Here is a 20,994-nt window from a genome sequence, read left to right on the forward strand (position 1 = left end):
GGCATGGAAGAACTGTGTAGCCTACAGTCTTTTGAGGACTTTTCACTGATTGATTGTCATACTTTTCTAAGTGTTCATTAAGAACGATGTACCTTTCGTAACCTTTCTAGGTGGCTTCTGTAAATGGAGATCAATGTTTTCCTGTCTTGTCTCCTTTAGCAGATGAAGGAAAATAATAGCAGTGACAGAGTTTACTAATGCACCTCAGTCCTGACCTGCAACAGCCTCATCCATATTTTAGTTCTTTGGCTTTGTCTGAGCACAGACTGACATTGGCACTAAAGTTGTGTGATTCTTTTTGTGGTGCCTTTGTGATGCACAGAAACATCTATTAAGAAGAAGTCATCAAAACCTATTTTGATTAGACACATCAGACAATTTTTTTTTCCACACTGAAGAAGAATATGACTAGCTCGACAATCCTGTGCCATCCATCTCTTGATACAAAATGCACATTAGAACACTTGGAGAGGTATTGGTGGGATGAAGTGTATTTGGATGTAGCGTACTTGGATCTAAAGTCAATCATGTCTACACTGACTACACTGCATATTTCTCAGAAGCATTTGGGGGGAGGGGGGAGAAGATAGCTCTAGTGGTTTGAGCATTGGCCTGCTAAACCCAGGGTTGTGAATTCAGTCCTTGAGGGGGCTATTTAGGGAACCAGGATAAAAATCTGTCTGGGGATTGGTCCTGCTTTGAGCAGGGGGTTGGACTAGATGACCTGCTGAGGTCCCTTCCAACCCTAATTTTCTATGATTCTATCCCATCTCTCTGGTACTGGAGTGAATTTCCCCCTTAATCATTTTGTTGAACAATCACAGATGCAGAAGGCCCACACAGAGATTATCCTGAGGTCTTGATCAAGGCTTGATTTAAGATTTTAAATGGTATGTAAGTGGTGCATAGGGTCTTTTGAAAGCCCTCTATACTATGTTGAATTTCACTCATGAAAATCCTACCTGGTCTTGATAAAAGATCCTAAGAGAGTTAGACACTCCAATCTCACCCTAACCCTTTTGCAAATCACAACCAAAATGCTTGTTGATAAAATGAGAGTTGATCATAATGTTTTTTTTTGTTTTTAGATGAAAAAATGGCTTTTCAAAAATGTATGTTGAAATTTTTCATTTGGTTGAAATTTACTGTGGTTGCTTTTGTTTTGTGGCAGTTGAAATGACGGTGTTTTGTGAGGCATGGTGTCTGGGGTGGGAGGGCTCAATGAGGAGGTGGCAGCTGGTGGGATTTGCTGGAGTGTTTAATGAGACCAACCAGCTGCTGTAGCTTTATAGAGATTATCATTTGAAGCACATTTACCGTGGCACCGAATGGAAAGGTTGGTGGTCATGCTTAATTTCTGATGGGGCTTGCCAGGGCTGAGCCCTGGCACCTCTGCACTTACCGTTTCACCTGTGAAAGTAAAAAATTGCTTGAGCCCTGGCACCTAATTGCTTTGAGCCCCGGCACTTCTTCCATTCCAAATTAAGCACTGGTTGGTGGTACCACAGTCCTTCAGTGGGGGGTAGTGAGTACACCTGTACCAGAGAGCTCACAACTAGGATTCTGACAATATGTAACAGGAATAAATTGACCAATGTGGTGTGTGAAGGAAGTGGGGGGGTCTGGTGTGTTTGTATACATTAGTACAGGGGTTGGCAACCTTTCAGAAGTGGTGTGCCGAGTCTTCATTTATTCACTCTAATTAAAGGTCTCGTGTGCCAGTAATACATCTTGTTATAGAAAGAATCCTTCTAAAAATTTTGTCTATAATATATAACTAAACTATTGTTGTATGTAAAGTAAATAAGGTTTTTTAAAACGTTTAAGCTTCATTTAAAATTAAATTAAAATACAGAGCTCCCGGACCGGTGGCCAGGACCCGGGTAGTGTGAGTACCACTGAAAATCAACTTGCGTGCCGCTTTTAGCACATGTGCCATAGGTTGCCTACCCCTGCATTAGTAACAGTGGTATCGGCCTAATAGCAATTTGTAAGGGAGTGAGCAAGTGCATGAGATACGTTGTTGTTGTTCAGATCTGATCAGCTAAATTGAATTCTGTTGACCCTATGTTTTCAAGTTCTGTTGGATAGTCCTGATGCCAATAATTGAGTACCTACAGTTAAAGAAAACTGATATGTTGGTAATATAATTACGAGAGTCATGCGGTGCTAATTTTCTGTAAATGTAGATGTTTGGTGCCACTGCCAGATGCATTCTTTTTGGACAGTTTGTGGAGTTGTTCCAAATCATGGTCTCATCCTGCTCTTCTAGCCACTCAGTTTTCTGGAACATAGGCTAGACTTGCTTTTTTGGTCAGGTCAAAAGTGAAAATGAATTTAACACTCATTCTAATTCACAGATTTTTTTTTTAAGGCCGGAGAGAAGAATTATGATCAGCTAGTCTGACCCCCTGGATAATACAGGTGTGATGGGTTAGAGTCCCTCCCCCTCCCCCCCACATTTGGGATGCCACTTGATGTACTGGGATTTCCCTGCCTGCTCCACCAGCCTGGGCTCCCTTTCCCTGTTTTGCTCAATTAGGCTCTCCAGCCTCTGGTAGCACACATACACAGGTAGGTGTGTAGAATCACTGAATCTGCAAACAGAAAACTCAGCCAGGAACTTACCCTGCACTCAAGTGCAGCTCCCTTCTGGAAAGTACACCCAAAATAATAATGTCTTGTGCTGTAGAGAAATCTATACAACGTAAGTTCATAAATTTGCCCCCTCCCTCTATATGGAGGAAGATATGCACAACTTCTTGCCCCCCCCCAAGTTTATTAACTATAAAAGGCAGATTGTAAGTGATTATAAGGAATAGCAAATAGAACAAAGCAGATTACCAAGCAAATAAAACAAAACACGTATACTAAGCTTAAGATCTTAAAGAGACTGGTTTCAAGAAATAATTTCTCACCCTAAATGTTGTTTTAGACAAGTTGCAGAGTTTCTTTAGCTTAGAGTTCCAGTTATTTCTCTTTACAGAATAGACTCCTGTCTTAGTCTGGACTCAGCCCTTACCTTTCCCACAGCTCAGTTCCTTTGTCTCTTCAGGTACTTTCAGCAGTCTTTCTTCTTGGGCAGGAAGGCAGTGGAGAAGAGTCCTGGTAGCCTTACTCCCCAGCCTTAAATAGAATTTATATAAGGTGGAAAATTACTAGATGTACAAGATGGTGTTTTTTTCTTTATCAGAATATTGTGCACGGCTAAGTGAAATACCTTACAGAAGTCTAAATATATTATGTCAGCACAATTATCTTTATCAAACAAATTTGTAATCCATTCAAAAAATATCAAGTTTCTTTAACAAAGATCCATTTTCCGTAAAATCATGTTGATTGGTATTAATTATGCTACCATGTTTTAATTCTTTACTGACTGAGTCCCATGTAAGCCTTTCCATGATTTTGTCTGAATCTAGGTCAGGCTAACCAGCTTCATAACAAATGAAATGCGGTCACGATTGCTGGCTGTTTTGTTGTCACTTGCTACTATTTAATGTCTATGCACTTTGCAAAACCACTATATGAAATGGGGCAACTCAACAGAAGTGTTGATCATTTTGAGAGAGAAGGCCATGCAGGGAAAGATAATCGGGAATGAGATGAAATGCTGAGAGGAGCTGGGTGTGAAATTTGCACAGTGCTTGATTGAGGCCAGCATTCGGTCCAGTCACTGTCCTGAGCACTGAAATTAATGCGGCGACATTTCAACAATATTGAATAAATCTTGGGATGGATGGCTTTATTCTGCAGTCTTTACTCAAGTTCCTGGATCAGGGCCCAGAAGAGGAACACAAAATAGTATGTGTAAGTCTCCTCTTGATTATGTAGTGAAGCCAACAGGTGATATTAATATGATCCTTTTTAATCCCATCATGAAGACTACACATCTGTTTTTCTTCAATATTTTTTGCAGAAGATTAGCAAGCGTGATCAAGTGCTTTGCTGCTGGTGAAATGACTAGCTTTCTTCTCAGATTAGGGGTTTCACGAATACATTTTGCATGCTACATATAATGAATATTTAAACAGTCTATCAACTATCTTTCCAGCAACGGGCCAAGTTCTGATCCCAATTATGCTAGTATAAACTTGGAGTAACTTCATTTTGCCAGTGTGATTATTCCTGATTTACACCATTGTAACTCAGAGCAGGATTTAACATTGTGTTTCTGCTTATTACCAGTAATTCTCTATTTGCCTTCCCTTGCGATTAGGGACATTTCATACAACCATTGAGATACATTCAACCAATCAGATAAAGGAGGTTGCGGGAGGGTAGGGGGGAAGGGGTGCATTCGCATGCCTGTGCACTTTAAATGAATTCATGTGCTCTTAACTCTAACATAAAGTTCTCTGTTGGCAAACATTAGGTTTACATTTCAGTCTGCCTGGTAATCAAAATATGAAGGATCCTATTGTGTCTGACTCTTCTGTACATATGCATGGGAGGAAATCTGTCCTGTGTGGCCAGTTGGTTGGTCTGTGTGTGTGTGTGTGTGTGTGTGTGTGTATGAAAGAGCTGGCCATGCCTTTGGGAGACCCAAGAATGGCTGTTTCCTTGTGCCCTCAAGTACAAATTAGCCAATGGGGGAAAGACGGGAATGAGCCCTACAGCTGTGCTGCCAAGAGCAGGTAGCTTCACCCTACAGAAGGGCAAGCGGCTCACTCCCCCGGGTACTAGGGAGCTCAAGTAGGGATTCTAATCACAGCAGTTCCTGCCATGCCTGTTCTGCCCCAAACGCTGATCTGTAGCTCAATGTCACAAAAAGGCGCCTATTGACATCAGTCCGCTTTGTGTCACGCCCTAAATTGCCAATATGGCTGAATTAATGTTACTGTCAAATCATTGTGGGGTGTGTGTGTCTTGAGTTTTGTAACCTTAATGTGGCATTAATACATTTTTTTCCCCGATAATTATATTTGTACAAGGGACGGGACTTAGAGTCTGAGATCTTGCTAACCTGCAGGACTTTTTCCTGTAATTAAACCCATGTTTTCTCCCTGGGTGACTCCATTAAAATTAATGGTTTTATACCCCTAATGAAAGCCTGTGCTGTAGTCACGGACTTGTATGTAACAGCCAGTAATGAGAAAATTTTGCGTTGACTAACTTCATCCTCATTCAAACACTGTGGGCTCAGAAGTTCAGCTGCCGCATAGCAGGTTATCAGGGTCAAGTTTGGCTCAGAAGAGATGGTGAGAAAAGGAGCTGAGGGAGGAAAAGGAAATAGATGCAGTAGATAACGTATAGCTAGCCTAACTCCTTGGGATGAGGGGAAGTATTCTAGCCTTCCTCCATAGTATAGTATCAGAGGGGTAGCTGTGTTAGTCTGTATCCACAAAAACAACAAGGAGTCCTGTGGCACCTTAAAGACTAACAGATTTATTTGGACATAAGCTTTTGTGGGTAAAAGACCACTTCTTCAGATGCATGGAGTGAAAATTACAGATACAGGCATAAATATACTGGCACATGAAGAGAAGGGAGTTACCTTACAAGTGGATAACAAGTGATGACAAGACCGATTCAGTCAAGGTGGATGTGGTCCACTCCCAATAACTGATGAGGAGCTGTCAATACCATGGGAGGGAAAGTTGCTTTTGTAGTGAGCCAGCCTCTCCCAGTCCCTATTCAAGCCCAAATTGATGGTGTTAAGTTTGCAAATGAATTGTAGCTCTGCAGTTTCTCTTTGAAGTCTGTTTTTGAAGGTTTTTTTTATTGCAGGATGGCCACTTTTAAATCCTGTTATTGAGTGTCCAGGGAGATTGAAGTGTTCTCCTACTGGCTTTTGTATGTTACCATTCTTGATGTCTGATTTGCGTCCATTTATTCTTTTACATAAACACTGTCTGGTTTGGCCAATGTACCTGGCAGAGGGGCATTGCTGGCACATGATGGCATATATCCCATTAGTAGATGTGCAGGTGAATGAGCCCTTGATGGTGTGGCTGATGTGGTTGGGTCCTATTATGGTGTCGCTAGAGTAGATATGGGACACAGTTGGCAAGAGGGATTGTTACAGGGATTGGTTCCTGGGTTAGTGTTTCTGTGGTGTAGTGTGTAGTTGCTGGTGAGTATTTGCTTCAGGTTGGGGGACTGTCTATAAGCGAGGACTGGCCTGTCTCCAAGGTCTGTGAGAATGAGGGATCGTTTTCCAGGATAGGTTGTAGATCGTTGATATGCTGGAGAGGTTTTAGCTGGGAACTATATGTGATGGCCAGTGGTGTTCTGTTAGTATAGTATAGGATTCTCTTTAAGTACAATCTAGCCTCCTCCCCTTGCTGTTGAGTCCCTATGTATGTATGTAATTTTCCTCTGCTTAGTATGGAGGTGAGATGCTGTCACTTCCACTCCCACATTCCATATGTGTGTTTGAGGGTCTTTCACTAATGAAGAAACTAAGCACTATTCTGTCTGTGTTGGCTCAGGGATTGGTGGGGGGCATTGCTACAGTATTCTGCAGGAACTGTTGAATTTTACAACATAATGAGTGTGGGGAAGATCAGTTTGTCTTTCAGTTATTGATAGACTGAAACAGTCTTAAAATTCCGCCAAGTAGCTCCAATAGCTCAACCAAATCTGAAGGTGTTTCCTTGAGACTTTCACCACCCAATGAATTGCCTCTGGGCTCAATAGATCTTTAGTATCCAACAAACCTTATCAATGTTTTAGTAGAAAGGTTCTTCTTCCCTAGGCAAACCAGCACTCTTCCTCCCTTACCGGCTTCTAGTCATCCAAAGCAAAGTAGGTACAGAAGCTCAATTTTTCAAAAGTTGTCTAATTTTGGTGGTCCCAACTTGAGGCACATAAGGCCTGGGTTTCAGAGGATCTGAGCAATTGCAGCTTTTCCATTGACTCCAGTTACAGTTGTGGCATAGTCAACACGTCTGGAAATCAGTCTCCAATTGGGACCACCAAAACTTGAGGGCAATCATGACAGTTAAAAACTGGGTCTTTGGCTGCCTCCACTAATTTGCTAACTTAAGTAACTGCTCGTTCAGATTTCCTTGTTAGAACCCTCTCTGATGATCAGTTAATCACACTGATCTGCTCAGAATGTCAGCTCAATAAATAGTTACCAGTTTGTTAAAGACCAAGGTTTGAATGGTGTTGTTTTTTTCCCAAAAAGTCCAACTGAGCAAATTTCTTCCTACTTTTTATCTGACATCCTGTTTTTCTCCTTTGTTTTATAGATAATTGCGATGATGCACTAGTATCCTTGTTGCCTCTGACTGCCTTTGACAGCTCCTCAGAGCTCTTCAGCGTTCACAGTCCCAACTTCGCCAAGCTCAACAGACGGGATGGTAAGGTCACTGGGTGAAATGCCCACGACAGATTTTACTACAGCTTTCGTGAATAATTCATTTGGGTAGAAGCTTGTGGAATATTCAGCGCCTGCCTGGAATCATCTCTTACAATCTGAGGTGCATTGCTAGTTGAAAATAGCTCATTAATGTTTGGGGAAAGCCCCAAATTCAGTGGAAATTTACTGCAGATGCTTAGGGCCACTAAAGTGGAAGTTCAAGTAGACTCCATTAGTTTCTTTTGCTTTCTCCTATAGGTCCTGTAGTCCCAGGACAAACTAGCCTGTTAAATCTGCTGCACTGTTCCTAAATCCAGTTGTCCAGTAGCAATCCGCTTTCTTTCTTTCCTTTCTTTGTGTTGTCATTGCATGTAGGAACCCTAGTTATGGGTCAGGACCCCAGTCAATTAGGCTTAAAAGTGCCATTGGAAATTCAAGTGGAGAAGAAGAGATTCACAGCTCTTTGCCCTGCAGAGGTGACCTTCTCTTCAGGTCTCCACCCCGAAGCAAGAAATGGGAAGTGAGGGTTGTCCTGAGGTATGGCTAGTGGGTTTAAACACAGTGGGAATCCATAAGGACCAAACTCCATGTTACCAGGAAGAAGAAGGCTGCCTCTGTGACTAACCTGAAACCCTAATCTTCTGCAGTTCTCCAGATTTCTATTTGCTGTATGGGTTAGCATTTCCCTGAGTCACATTCTGTGGTGTGGCTTCTCCCTTGCTGGCTACTGTCCTTAGACTAAAGCCCCTTGACTTGGTCTTGGTTCCAATTTTCAGGGGTTAGTCTTATAAGACAGGAGACCTTTATGGAAAAGAAATAAGGTTCATTTTTCTTTCTTAAAAATAGCAAGCCTGAGATTTCTGTCCTATACCAAACCATGTTTATCTGGCTCTCTTCAGAGTAGCTTTACAAAGACACCTATTTGGATGTACTCTACTAGCTGCCATAAAAGCTTTTTGCAGTATATACAGATGTTCAGAGATTGGAGAGGTATTAAATGGAAGTGAAATATCTCAACTTTGATTCAGTGAGAATCTCTCTCAATAAATAGCTGGAAAGGAAGTTGTGAGGCAGTTGCGCAACATACACAAGGTTGAAGAATCCACTCAGCAAAAAGACAGACATCAATTTGGCAAGAAACCTTGAGTGTTGGGTCTTGTTTCCCTACTGTCTAGCCTTTCTGGGCACAGCACTGACCTTTCAGGCTCCCCAGTACTTACACACCATTCTGCCAACCCCTACCTCCCCAAAAAACAAACAAAAACATGACACGATTCTGGTTTAAAGTTTTCCATCTGGGGCATGCAATAGCTGTGAGGCAGTATGGACACATGCACACATTGTTCAGTCTATGATTTTATGCTCTTTTTTACTTACAAAAAACATCCTAAACACAATGTCCCTCACTAGATCCCCCTTCCCTTGAGGAGTCATTTCTGTTGCATCAGGCGGGCGGCCAGGGTCCTCCATCACCCTGTCTATACTACCCCTTCAGCACCGTCTCTCATCTTAATCTGGTGCAAAATGGCTCTCTCACCAGATCCTCCCGGGAGTCCTTTTATAGACTCCTGCTGGGGTCACCTGACCTTTTGTTCTGTCTTATGGTACAGTAACTCCTCACTTAACGTTGTAGTTATGTTCCTGAAAAATGCTACTTTAAGTGAAACGATGTTAAGCGAATCCAATTTCCCCATAAGAATTAATGTAATTGGGGACGTGGCTAGGTTCCAGGGAATTTTTTTTTGCCACACAAAAGATTATATATATATATAGTATGTGTGTGTATATATAGTATAAGTTTTAAACAAGGAATTTAATACTGTAGACTGCAATGGTGATTGCGAAGCTTGGTTGAGGTGGTGGAGTCAGAGGGTGGGCTATTTCCCAGGGAATGCCTTGCTGCTAAATGATGAACTAGCACTTGACTGAGCCCTCAAGGGTTAAGATGGCATAATAATGGATGCAGATCAGTGGCTGCAATCATTTCCTGCAGAAATGAAATGTGATGATGAACCCGCTATCTCAACTCCTCCAACCACTCCCTCCACTTCCACGGTGCAGTGGTGCAGACACTCACTGTGTGTGTTGTGTGTGTGTGTGTGTGTGTGTGTGTGTGTGTGTGTGTGTGTGTGTGTGTGTGTGTGTGACACACACACACACACACCACACACACACACACACACACACACCACCCGTGATATTGGCTGAGATTGGCATTGCCCCCCTGACCCCTGCCTGCCCCCTGACTACACACTGCCTTGCAGCTAGCAAAGCAGCTGCAGCTCCCTCCCTCCTCCCCTCCTCCCTGTCCCTACCTCTGCCTGCTCTGGGGGGGGGGGGGGGGAGGAGGGGAGGGGGGACACTCTCTCCCCTTCCCTTTCAGCAGGCAGCAGGCAGCAGCCCAACAACTCCAGGCAGCAGGCAAGGCAGGCAAGGGCAGCAGTGCCGGGAGGGACAGCTGAATGCCCTGCAATTGCTAGCCTGCTGGGCAGCTGTAGCCAGGGAAGTTAGGGGAGCGGGGAGCTGAGGGGGGGGGGGGCTGCCGCCGGTTCACCGTGTCTCCAAGCCCCCACCAGCTTGTTCCAACGGGCTACTCTTCCCGCAAGCAGTGGACAAAGCGAGCTGCTGCCAAACAACGTTAGAGGGGAGCATTGCACAACTTTAAACAAGCATGTTCCCTAATTGATCAGCAACGTAACAACAAAACAACGTTAACTGGGACGATGTTAAGTGGGGAGTTACTTTAATTCTCCGTTACTCCCATCCCCACCCCTTCAGACAAGAGGAGGCAGCGGCTTCTCTCAGGTGTAGCAAACCTATTGTCCCAAAGTGTTTTGCTTTGAATATTGCTGTGTTGTTGTAACCGCATTGATCCCTGGATATGAGAGAGACCAGTGGGTGAGGTAATATTTTTCATTGAGCCAGCTTTTTCACACGATCATTGAGTGCTGATCCTTCGCCATTGTCTCTGACCTGGCAAAGACATAACACAGCCCTGCTAACACAAGTGGGATCCACATACATATAGACTGAATGTGACACAGTAATTTCATGACACAATTTTATAACATCATCCACAATTCAGAAGTGGTGCAGACACAACCCCAGTTCCACACAAGGGATGTGGAGGGAGAGGAGGCCCTATCTCCACCTCCCTCCCCAACATACCAACCAGAGTAGCTGGCCAGGCATATTGGGGAATAAGATACTCTGTGAAATGGGATGAAGTAGTTCATTCCTCCTCCAGAGTGAGGAGCCAGCAGGGGAAGGATTGTGCTTCTCTGAGCCGCAGTTGGTTCTGAGTCTGCCCTGGTGTGGTGTAGCTACACTCTTGTCATTACTTGGGGCAGATTTAAAGTTGTGGTAATGATATTTAAATGAAACCAGCTTAAATGGGATTCTTAGCTGAGGCAGGAAATACAGCTCTGTTAAAAATACATGATGCTGAATATTTGGAGGCATCAGTTCAGCTCTAATTAGACCTACAGTGTAACATCATGAAAACCACCTCCTCGTAGGCACAGTTCTCGCTGATAGCAAAAGAGAGAGCATGTGAAATTCACTCTTGAGTAAAAGTCCTGTTCAGGGCCTATGAAAAACATAAATGTGATCCCTGCACAGGGGTGAATTTCACCAGAATGAAGAACATAGAGGCTGGGAGCTGCCCTTGGTTATATCTGTACTATTTGACTGACTTCCACAGAATTGTACATGTGTAACAGAGAGCAGAATTTAGCACAGAGACTAAACTAAGTTCCTATCCCAGGGCTGAGGAGCTTGTTCCACCAGTGCGCATAAACTGTACCCTAGGGATTATTTACAAACACAATATCCCCCCACAGGTTCTGCATCACGATTTCCTAAATCCTTTGGACCAGATCCAAAGCTGAGGTAAATATAGGTGTACCTCCACAGCTGAGGTAAATAGAGGTGTACTCCATTGTAATTCATAGAGCTACACTCATTTATACCGACTGATGATCTGGCTCCTTATATTTAGGATCAAAACTATTTGTTCATAGCAAATAACTGTAGGTAAAGGTTGAGTTTATGATGGTGACCACTGAAACTATCTGTGAACAAAACCACAGGACTTCAGTTTCTAGAGCTTTCAAGAAACATATATTTATTTAACAATCCCCCCTGCCCCTTGGATAAATACCTGCAATATAAAGGATTACATAGAATTCTATCTATCACACCATAGCTCATGTAAAAATAAGCATATACCATGCATTTCAGAATAAGTACAGGTACTCAGAGTAGCAAGGAACAGTGTCTCCATATGCACACGTATTTAATAGCAGCCTGATTAATATATTTTAATACAAAGAGGCATGCAACATATGGAAACAAAGTGTGACCCAGATCTACATTAGCAGAAAGCTTGTAAAATTGTCAACGTGGTACTGTAATAGACAATAGTAAATTGAAGGCTGTTGAATAAATAGTGAAAGGCTGTTTTTAAAAAGACTTGCAGAACTGAAATGTTACAGAAAAAATCCCTGGATAAAATGTTTGTTTTGTGATGGAGTTCAATCCAAATGTTAGATTGAGTGAAGGGGCTCAATCCAAATACTGCTAACGCTATGTTGGATCTACTAAAGTAGTCAATATAATTCTGATCCATATAATTCTGGTAAATCTGATTTCTGGAACAGATTTAACAAATTGAATTTTTGTTTACCATAAACAAATAAATAGATGAAAAAGGACTAATTGCTATAATAAGACTAGGCTTCCACAGATCCCCATAAACTCCCAGCCTGAGCTCTCAATGTAGATAATTGTAGCTTAGAAGAAATAGATTTTTTTTTTTGGTCAAATGTGATTTGTTTTATGGCAGGTGGTTTGATCTGGGCATTAAAGTAAGGCTGTGCAGCAGGGAAGCACTTACTTTCAGCAGGAAGTCCAAGAGTTTGCAGCACAATATAAAGCCCGCTGAGCTGCTTGCAAGATGCTCAAGACGGAGGGCAAGCATTTGTGTTACTTTATATTAATAAAACACTGTAATAAGTACAGACATCCTAAGCAGCTCCACATAAAATAAAGAAAACAAAACAAAAAACCACACTGATTGCAGAACACTGGGGGGTTTCAAGTGCCATTTTCACAATTAATATTTTACAATTTGTACATTTTGCTGGATTTGTTCTTTTCAGTTTATTTTTGGGACTCCAGCCTGAGAACCATATGATCTTACAGCCCGTGTGTCTCTAGCATTATAATTTGTTGCCATGGAGAACATGAGCTCATGTATCAGTCCTCTTTGGCACAGAGGCTGATGAGAGACCCTTTTCCCCTAGCCCTTCCTGTTCACCTCCAACTTGTGATGAACGGTAGAGAAATAACACCGGAGCTGTGCAGAAACAAGCAGATCGGCATATACCCTTTCCTCCAACCCGTGCACAGAACTCCCATCAAAGCCAATGGGAGTTGGGCAGGAGGACTGGGGGAAGAATATCCCTCTTAGTTGTGATGCTGTAAACTGCTAAGCCCACAGAAAGTTCATTCATCATCTCATCCTTCTAATTTTAATATGGGAGACGTGGTGATCTCATGCATGTTTTACCATCAAAGAATGTCTAAATAGACCGGGTGTAATAAATGCCACATTCTGTCTGGTTTATAATTACCTGGCACTCTTAATAAAAGAGATTCATCTAAACATGCCTGCAGCACAGTTCGCAGTGGAGTTCTAACCCCCTCTCCTCATATTTCATCCCCCACGTTGCAGAGCCTGCTGTACAGTCTACTTTAATTTTCTTGTGCATAACTGCTGGCATCTGCTCCCTGGAGTGGATGTGTCACAAGAGAGTGGCAGACCAGATGGCAGAAGAGGAAGTGCCACACTCCAAATGTGCCTATGAATTATATATTCCAATAGGCAGGAGGGGGGAGAATCCCCAGTGAATAATGTGGGGAATAGAAATGTACATGCATAGGCTTTCTGGCAGTGCCTGGCAATCTGTCTTCAGGCCACTCACATATATAGCTGCTGCTTGCATTCAGGAAGAGAGAAAATATTTACTTTGGCAACCCCTGCACCACCTGATATATATTTGGGCTGCCTGGACCTTGGGTCCAGCCCTGCAGGAGAAAGCAGGTGTGGTGAGCTTGCCTATTCCTTAACTGGAGCAGGTGAGTGGGGAAAGACGGGGAAACGCTTCGGGTCTGCCCCAGTGCAGGGGCATCGTAATTTGCTATTGCTACAGGTCAGCAGCAAATTACTACCTGTCTGGAACAAGGAGAAAGCCGTGAGGGAATTCCTTGTCTGAAGTGCGGTGCTTTCTGGGGCAGCTCCAAGGATGGTGTGTGGAGCACCTGCTGGTGTGTCAAGAAGTGGGGGTGTAGCGGCAAAGACCATTTTGGAAAGCAGGGTTCTGCATCACACGGGGCAGGACAGAGTGACAGGCTGGAGCGGCGGGACAGCTCTCGTGGCTGTTTTTACAAATCGGTCAGCTATGCTGAAATCTTGAGGATGTGCCCCCCTCCAGAAGGAGTGCCGGGCTGGGAGGTTGCTGCTCCTTAGTGCTGTGTGGTGGCTTCTTTGTTGTGAGCTATCTTGTTGCTGCTTGCGTGCTTGTAAAGAGGAGACCAGCAGGCTGAGCTGAGCTGAATGCTGAGCGTGTAAGTGTGTGTGTAAGGAAGTAAGCCTGTATACACAGGTAATAAAAGTAAGCAAGAGAGCAGATAGGCATAAGCGTGCATGTCTCAGTCAGAGAAATATATACACTTCTTTTTCCATATACTCACCGGAGTGGGGGGAAGATGCTCCTCTTTCAGAGAGATGGCTGAATTTGGTTATCAGCCACTGTCACCTTTTATGGGCTCAGCATCTTCCTGGGATGGTCTTGGTAGCATTTTCCGCTCCTGATTGTGCAATGTGCTATTGCAGATGCAGCAGGGTTGTAATTGTTCTTCAAATTTATGGTTGTATTACTCTTGTCTTCATGGCCGGAAATCCTCAGAACATCTTCAAAGTTAGGGTTGTTTTTTTTTTAATTCAGTTCATTTTCTTAGATAACCTTTTAGTTCCATGAGCATTTAACAGGAGTTGGAATTGTTTCTGTTGGGGCCATATGAAAGTCTTTCAGCTCTTAAAATAGTCTTTATGAAATTTAAATGATTATTAAAGCATCTTTAAACTTAAATGGTCATCAAAGAAGATATAAGCTTTTCTTCTTACCATCCCTGGAGAGTTTCTTCTCGTCTTTCACGTTTGCTAAGTAATTGCTTAAGCATTGCCGGATAGCAAATTAATTCCCAATTAATATAAATATAAATATTGTTATACTCAAATTACTTTTTTCATTAGTAACTGGTGACCACATCAAATGACCTTGCTATATTTGAACCTAAAACATCTTGCTGTTCATATAACAATGGTATCAGGAAGTTATATGAATGGGTTGCTTTCAGATCCCAAATATTTGTGAATGAGCATGTCAGTGGAAGCTTGTACCATCTTGACAACACCTTTTACGAGTAAATATGAGTTTTAAAAAAAACAATACCTTCTGTAAAACATTTCTAACTATAAACACTCTCATTAAAGTGTAAAGAATGAAGACTGTACAGTGTTTATAAAGAAATCCATTCCAGTAAGGATATTTCTAGAATTTTTTGTGGGGGCTTAAAAGTCAAGGTTTTTCTTTTTCCTAAGAGTCCAATTTTTATGATTTAGTTTATAGCTTTGCTAACACATCCATAAGCATCAATCCTCTTTGGAATATTCTGAATAAAGAACATCCTCGTATTTTTACACAACCAGATCGTGTCTAAACCAAACTGGTGTATTATAGAAGGGGGCAGCGTCTTGTTCTTTGAGACGACCCTTTTGTTGGTTGATTGACTTTTGACCAAATTATCTCTACTTTTACAACCTACCTTTTGTAGTATACACCTCTACCCTGGGGCCAAAAAATCTTACCGCGTTATAGGTGAAACCGCGTTATATCAAACTTGCTTTGATCCACCGGAGTGTGCAGCCCTGCCTGCCCGGAGTGCTGCTTTACTGCATTATATCTGAATTTGTGTTTATATTGGGTTGCGTTATATCTGGGTAGAGGTGTATTTACAACTTGCAGTTAAAGACTGCAATCAAGTATTCTATACAAGGTACAAGTCACAGTAGCTAACTCTTATGTGCATCTTTCAAACCTTGCTATGAAAGAAAATAGAAGAGAATGTTAAAACAAAACAGGGCCTATAAAGCTGCATCCCAGAGTCTGTACAAATACACGTTGCGGTAAGAAATGCATTTTTATGATGACGTTGTAATCCTCGTTTTTTGAAGTGTGGTGACTGTCACTGGTTGACAGAAAGCAGAAATTGCCTAGGAATTTCCTTATTTAATGTGGACGTTTCATTTAATTAAATAAGCAACTGTAAACACGTGAGCTATTATATTTGCAAAGCATCTTATATATGAAAATAATAATTTTAAATTTCAGTAAAGTAGGGGCAAGTTTGTAATAAATTAAAACTATAAGATTTAAATGAGTTTTATTAATAACCATTTGGGTGCCAATGTTGAACTCCTAAGCCACCTTTCTCTGATGTCTCCTAGGAGCTGGTGGTTGGTCCCCATCAGAATCTAATCCGCAACAATGGCTACAGATTGATCTGGGAGACAGAGCTGAGATTACAGCAGTCGCCACCCAAGGCAGGTACGGAAGCTCTGACTGGATAACAAGCTACATTCTAATGTTCAGCGATACAGGACGCAACTGGAAGCAGTACAGACAAGAAGACAGCATCTGGGTATGTCTAAGCTTTTTTGGTGCAGATCAGTTGTTACAATTGAACTTGGCACGTTCCAGGCAGATTTGCCCCCTGATATTTAGTTTCAGACTAGTTTGGGGTTTGGACAAACAGTTTTTTCTTTATTTTAACAAGTTCCTACTTCAGAATAGATTTGGAAGCAGAATGGTTTAGCAGTGAAACCGGGGACTCCAACACACAATGAGTATTCTAATCCCCATTAGACCACTGATTCTCTGTGTCACGTTGCATTATGGACTGAGGCCTACATTGTGCTTCAGGCTACATGAACACTCAGGGAAGTGAACATCTTCCTTCTGCATTTGTGCACGGTGGAGTTTGCAGTTGGGTTATGTTGGGGTAAGTGGAGCTACCAGCCTTCATAATCCCTGCCTAGAGCCAGGGCCGGCTCCAGACCCCAGCGCGCCAAGCGCGCGCTTGGGGCGGCCTTTTGCCGGCAGGGCAGCAGGCAGTTCCGGCGGACCTTCCGCAGTCATGCCTGCAGGAGGTCCACTGGAGCCGCAGGACCAGTGGACCTCCCACAGGCATGACTGCGGAGGGTTCGCTGGTCCCGCGGCTCGGGTGGACCTCCCGCAGATGTGCCTGCGGATGCTCCACCGGAGCCGCGGAACCAGCGGAACCTCCGCAGGCACGTCTGCAGGAGGTCCCGTGGAGCCGCGTGACCGGCGACCGCCAGAGCGCGCCCCGTGGCGCGCTGCCCTGCTTGGGACGGCGGGATTCCTAGAGCCGCCCCTGCCTAGAGCAGGTGGGCAGGCAGTGAACAAAGTCTTGGCTATCTGCCCCTCTCCTGCTTGCTGGCCAGAGCAGCTGAGCCAGTGTGGGAATGGGTAGTAATATGTTCCCAGTATAGGAGGAGCCGGGTATGTCTGAGACACAGTAACTTTAAGGGTTGCTCCTGAACAGCTGTATTTTAGGCACAGTCTTGTGCACATAGCAGTGCATATAGTCAGATTCCAGCCTTCAGACTTGCTGTACCTCAAGCTAAATACTTAAATATATCTGGTGCCCTTTTAAATGTTGGTGGATACTGTAATGAAACCAGCTTAGAGGCTATTAGCTGAATGAAGTAAAATCTCACCAGAAACACCAATACGAAGTAAAATATTGCCTCGAAAAGTAGAAAGGACTTTGCAAAAATCCTTCTTGTCATATATGAAGATTTGTCTAAACTGTTATGTGTTTTTTCCTTTTCCTTGCTATACCATTCATTCATGGGATCAATGTCCTACACAGTACTACAGTGTGCTGATGCTCAGTAAAATATATTCTGAAAATAAGGGATAAGATTAAGATGAACTTCAAAAGTTCAGATACACATCTCAGCTTCTTTGGAACATTTTGCTGAAGGAACCATCTTGTAAATTTCACAAGAGCAGGTTATTCCATGAGGTTTCCAGAATTTGGTGATTACAGATGAGCCAGGGCTGCAGTAATAAGTGTTTTGTCTGTATTTCACTTCCACTTTTGGATAAATCCCAGGAAATAGAGAAGCATGCACAATATTAAAAGAAAGAGAGGTTAACCAACCTGTTTCCCATTCTCATTTGCATGGCTGTTTCACTGTGTGACTTGGAGAAAGTGTCTTATGCTCTCTGCGCTTTCAGTTAGAAAATTTATAAACAAAAGATGGGCTTAAAATGCAAAATTTAGGCCTGATTCTCCTCTCACAGTTACATAAATCAAGCAGACTCCATTCAAATCAATTAAACCACTCCTGTTAAAGTGGAGTGAATTAAGTGCAAGGACCATTTGCAAAATTCAGCTTTTGATCTAGGTGTGGACTTTGAACACTGAAAGATTCGGGTCCAGTGTTTGGACCTTCTGAAGTTTGTCCAAGAATCCAAAATTATTCAATGTTTCCTGACCTCTTACTGCTGGTTCCGTATTTTATAAAGGGTTATTTTTCATAAGTGTAAATTAATTTGCATTTCAAAAAATGATTTTTTTTCTTTAAACATGACTTGTTAGGACTGAACTTCCCTCCTTTTCAAAAACTTAGAACCAGTTTTTCCTTTAGTAAAGTTTTCTTCTAAAAGAGGAACTTAAAAGACAACTGGTAAAATTCACAGTAGCAAATCTTCATGCCCTAAGGATCCAATTTAGAGAGTTTCTGATCTGGCACTGAGTCTTGCGTACCACAATAAGAATATGCCCAGCAGGCATTTAGCAGTAGATCAGGATTTATGAAGGAGCTGAACTCTCCCACGTTACTAAATAATCAGGCGTGAAGGTGCTTCTAGGAAAAACCTTGTGACACAACTTCTAAAGCCTCAGTAGGTCTGCAGACTTCCTATTTGAAGAGCAATGTTATAAAGTTTTGAGGTGCAAACAGTTTTAGAACAAATCTGAGATTATTTTTATAGCAATGGAAATGTGAAGTAGAATTTGGGTAAGATGAAGGAAATGGTCCTGGTATTTTCTTGCTGCATGATAGCTTCCTAAACTCAAATGTTTGAGGTGACACCCAGCGATGCAGGATTTAGGTCCCCATACCCAGGGTATAAGGTGAAATTCAGGTTAAGTTACAGCTTCACCAAACTGTATTGTTTGATCAAGAGCTATACAAAATACACACAGTAAAAATTGAAATGATATGAAACATATTTGGTTTGCCGTTTCATTGGACTCAACACTCAGCCTTGCTTAATAGAAAATCTCATTAAGGTTCAAGAACTTTTACAGCTTCAGGTAGAAATAGTGAAATCCAACAATATTTTTGCGTGATTTTGATCCCAAATCAAGTGAAACTTGGTGATTGGGGTTGAGTTTCTCCTGGAGTGTTTCGGTTGTTTATACTGTAAACTCAAGGAGCATGAACCCTGCAGAAACTAAAACCCGAAAGAGGTTATGACAAATGGAGGAGACAGTCTGTTCTAATTTAGGCTCTGTTCTCCGTCTCTTATGGGCCTGGGCAAGCATAGAATCATAGGACTGGAAGGGGCCTGGAGAGATCTTCGAGTCCATTCCCCTACACCCCAGGCAGGCTATGTCCGCACTAGAGAGCTTACAACAGCATAGCGATACTGAAGCACCTGAGCCACTGTAGGATATCCCATGAAGCCACTCTATGCAGATAGGAGCGAGCTCTCCCGTTGATATAATTAAACCACCCCAATGAGTGGTGGTAGCTGTGTTGGCAGGAGAGTGTATCCCACCAACATAGCACTATCCACATCGGCGCGTCTATCGGAGTGTCTTATGTCGGCCAGGGTGTTTTTTTTTCACACCACTGAGCAACAAAAGTTTTACTGACAAATTGCTAGTGTAGATTTAGTCCTCTAGATCAGCTCAGACAGGTGTTTATCTAACCTGCTCTTAAAAATCTCCAATGATGGAGATTCCACAACCTCCCTAGGCAATTTATTCCAGTGCTTAACCCACCCTGACAGTGAGGAAGTTTTTCCTAATGTCCAGCCTAAACTGCCCTTGCTGCAATTTCAACCCATGGCTTCTTGTCCTATTTTCAGAGGTTTAGAAGAACAATTTTTCTCCCTCCTCCTTGTAATAACATTTTATGTTTGAAAACTGTTATCATGTCCCCTCTCAGTCTTCTCTTTTCCAGACTAAACAAACCCAATGTTTTCAACCTTTCCCCAGAGGTCATGCTTTCTAGATCTTAGAGCAACAAAAATGATTATTCTCCAATTCATCTACATCTTTCCTGAAATGTGACACACAGAACTGGACATAATACTCCAGTTGAGGCCTAATCAGTAAAGAGTAGAGCGGAAGAATTACTTCTTGTGTAATCTTACAACACTCCTGCTAATACATCTCAGACTGATGTTTTTTTTGTTTGCAACAGTGTTACACTGTTGCCTCTTATTTAGCTTGTGATCCACTGTGACCCCCAGATCCTTTCCCACAGTACTTCTTCCTAGGTAGTCATTTCCCATTTTGTATGTGTGCAACTGATTGTTCTTTCCTAACTGGAGTACATTGCATTTGTCCTTATTGAATTTCATCCTATTTACTTCAGACAGTTTGTCCACATCATTTTGAACTTTAGTCCTATCCTCCAAAGCACTTGCAACCCCTCCCAGCTTGGTATCATCCTCAGACTGTATAAGTCTACTCTCTATGCCATTATCTGAATAATTGTGAAGATATTGAATAGAACCAGACCCATAAGGACCCCACTTGATATGACCTTCCAACTTGACTGCGACCCACTGATAGCTGCTCTCTGGGAACAGTTTTCCAGCCAGTTATGCACTCACCTTATAGTAGCTCCATCTAGGTTGTATTTCTATAATTTGTTTATGAGAGGGTCATGCAAAACAGTATCAAAAGCCTTACTAAAGTCAAGATATGCCACATCTACTGCATGTCTATCCCCATCTATCCACAAGGCTTGTTACCCTATTAAAGAAAGCTGTTAGGTGGGTTTGACATGATTTGTTCATGACAAATCCATGCTGACTGTTACTTATCACCTTATTATCTTCTAGGTCTCTGCAGATTGATTGCTTAATTTGCTCCGTTATCTTTCAGGGTACTGAAGTTAAGCTGACTGCTCTGTAATTCCCTGGGTTGTCTTTATTCCCCTTTTTATAGATTGGCACTACATTTGCTCTTTTCCAGTCTTCTGGAATCTCACCCATCTTCCATGACTTTTCAAAGATAATCGTTAATGGCTCAGATATCCCCTCAGTCAGCTCCTTGAGTATTTTAGGATGTATTGCATCCGTCCCTAGAGACTTGATAATATCTAACTTGTCTAAGCAAGTTTTAACTTGTTTTTTTTCCCCTATTTTCGTCTCTGATCCTGCCTCGTTTTCACTGGCATTCATTACATTCAATATCCAATTGCTACTAAACTCTTTGGTGAAAACTGAAACAAAAAGTCATTTAGCACTTCTGATATTTCCACATTTTCTGTTATCCCCTCCCCACCC

The 20,994-nt window shown here is 42.4% G+C and overlaps 1 protein-coding gene across 5 annotated transcripts in view; it reads left to right on the top strand.

Annotated features, from left to right (window-relative positions):
- Positions 1-20,994, top strand: part of CNTNAP5 (contactin associated protein family member 5) — a 397,960-nt gene that overhangs the window by 102,165 nt on the left and 274,801 nt on the right. For all 5 annotated transcript variants that reach the window (XM_039494759.1, XM_039494757.1, XM_039494760.1 and 2 more), the window contains exons 2-3: positions 7,200-7,310; positions 15,882-16,075. In XM_039494759.1, the coding sequence (XP_039350693.1) occupies positions 7,200-7,310; positions 15,882-16,075 (305 nt within the window). The remainder of the gene's footprint in view (positions 1-7,199; positions 7,311-15,881; positions 16,076-20,994) is intronic.

This window comes from Mauremys reevesii, linkage group 11, assembly GCF_016161935.1.
Source record: "Mauremys reevesii isolate NIE-2019 linkage group 11, ASM1616193v1, whole genome shotgun sequence".
NCBI lineage: Eukaryota > Metazoa > Chordata > Testudines > Geoemydidae > Mauremys > Mauremys reevesii.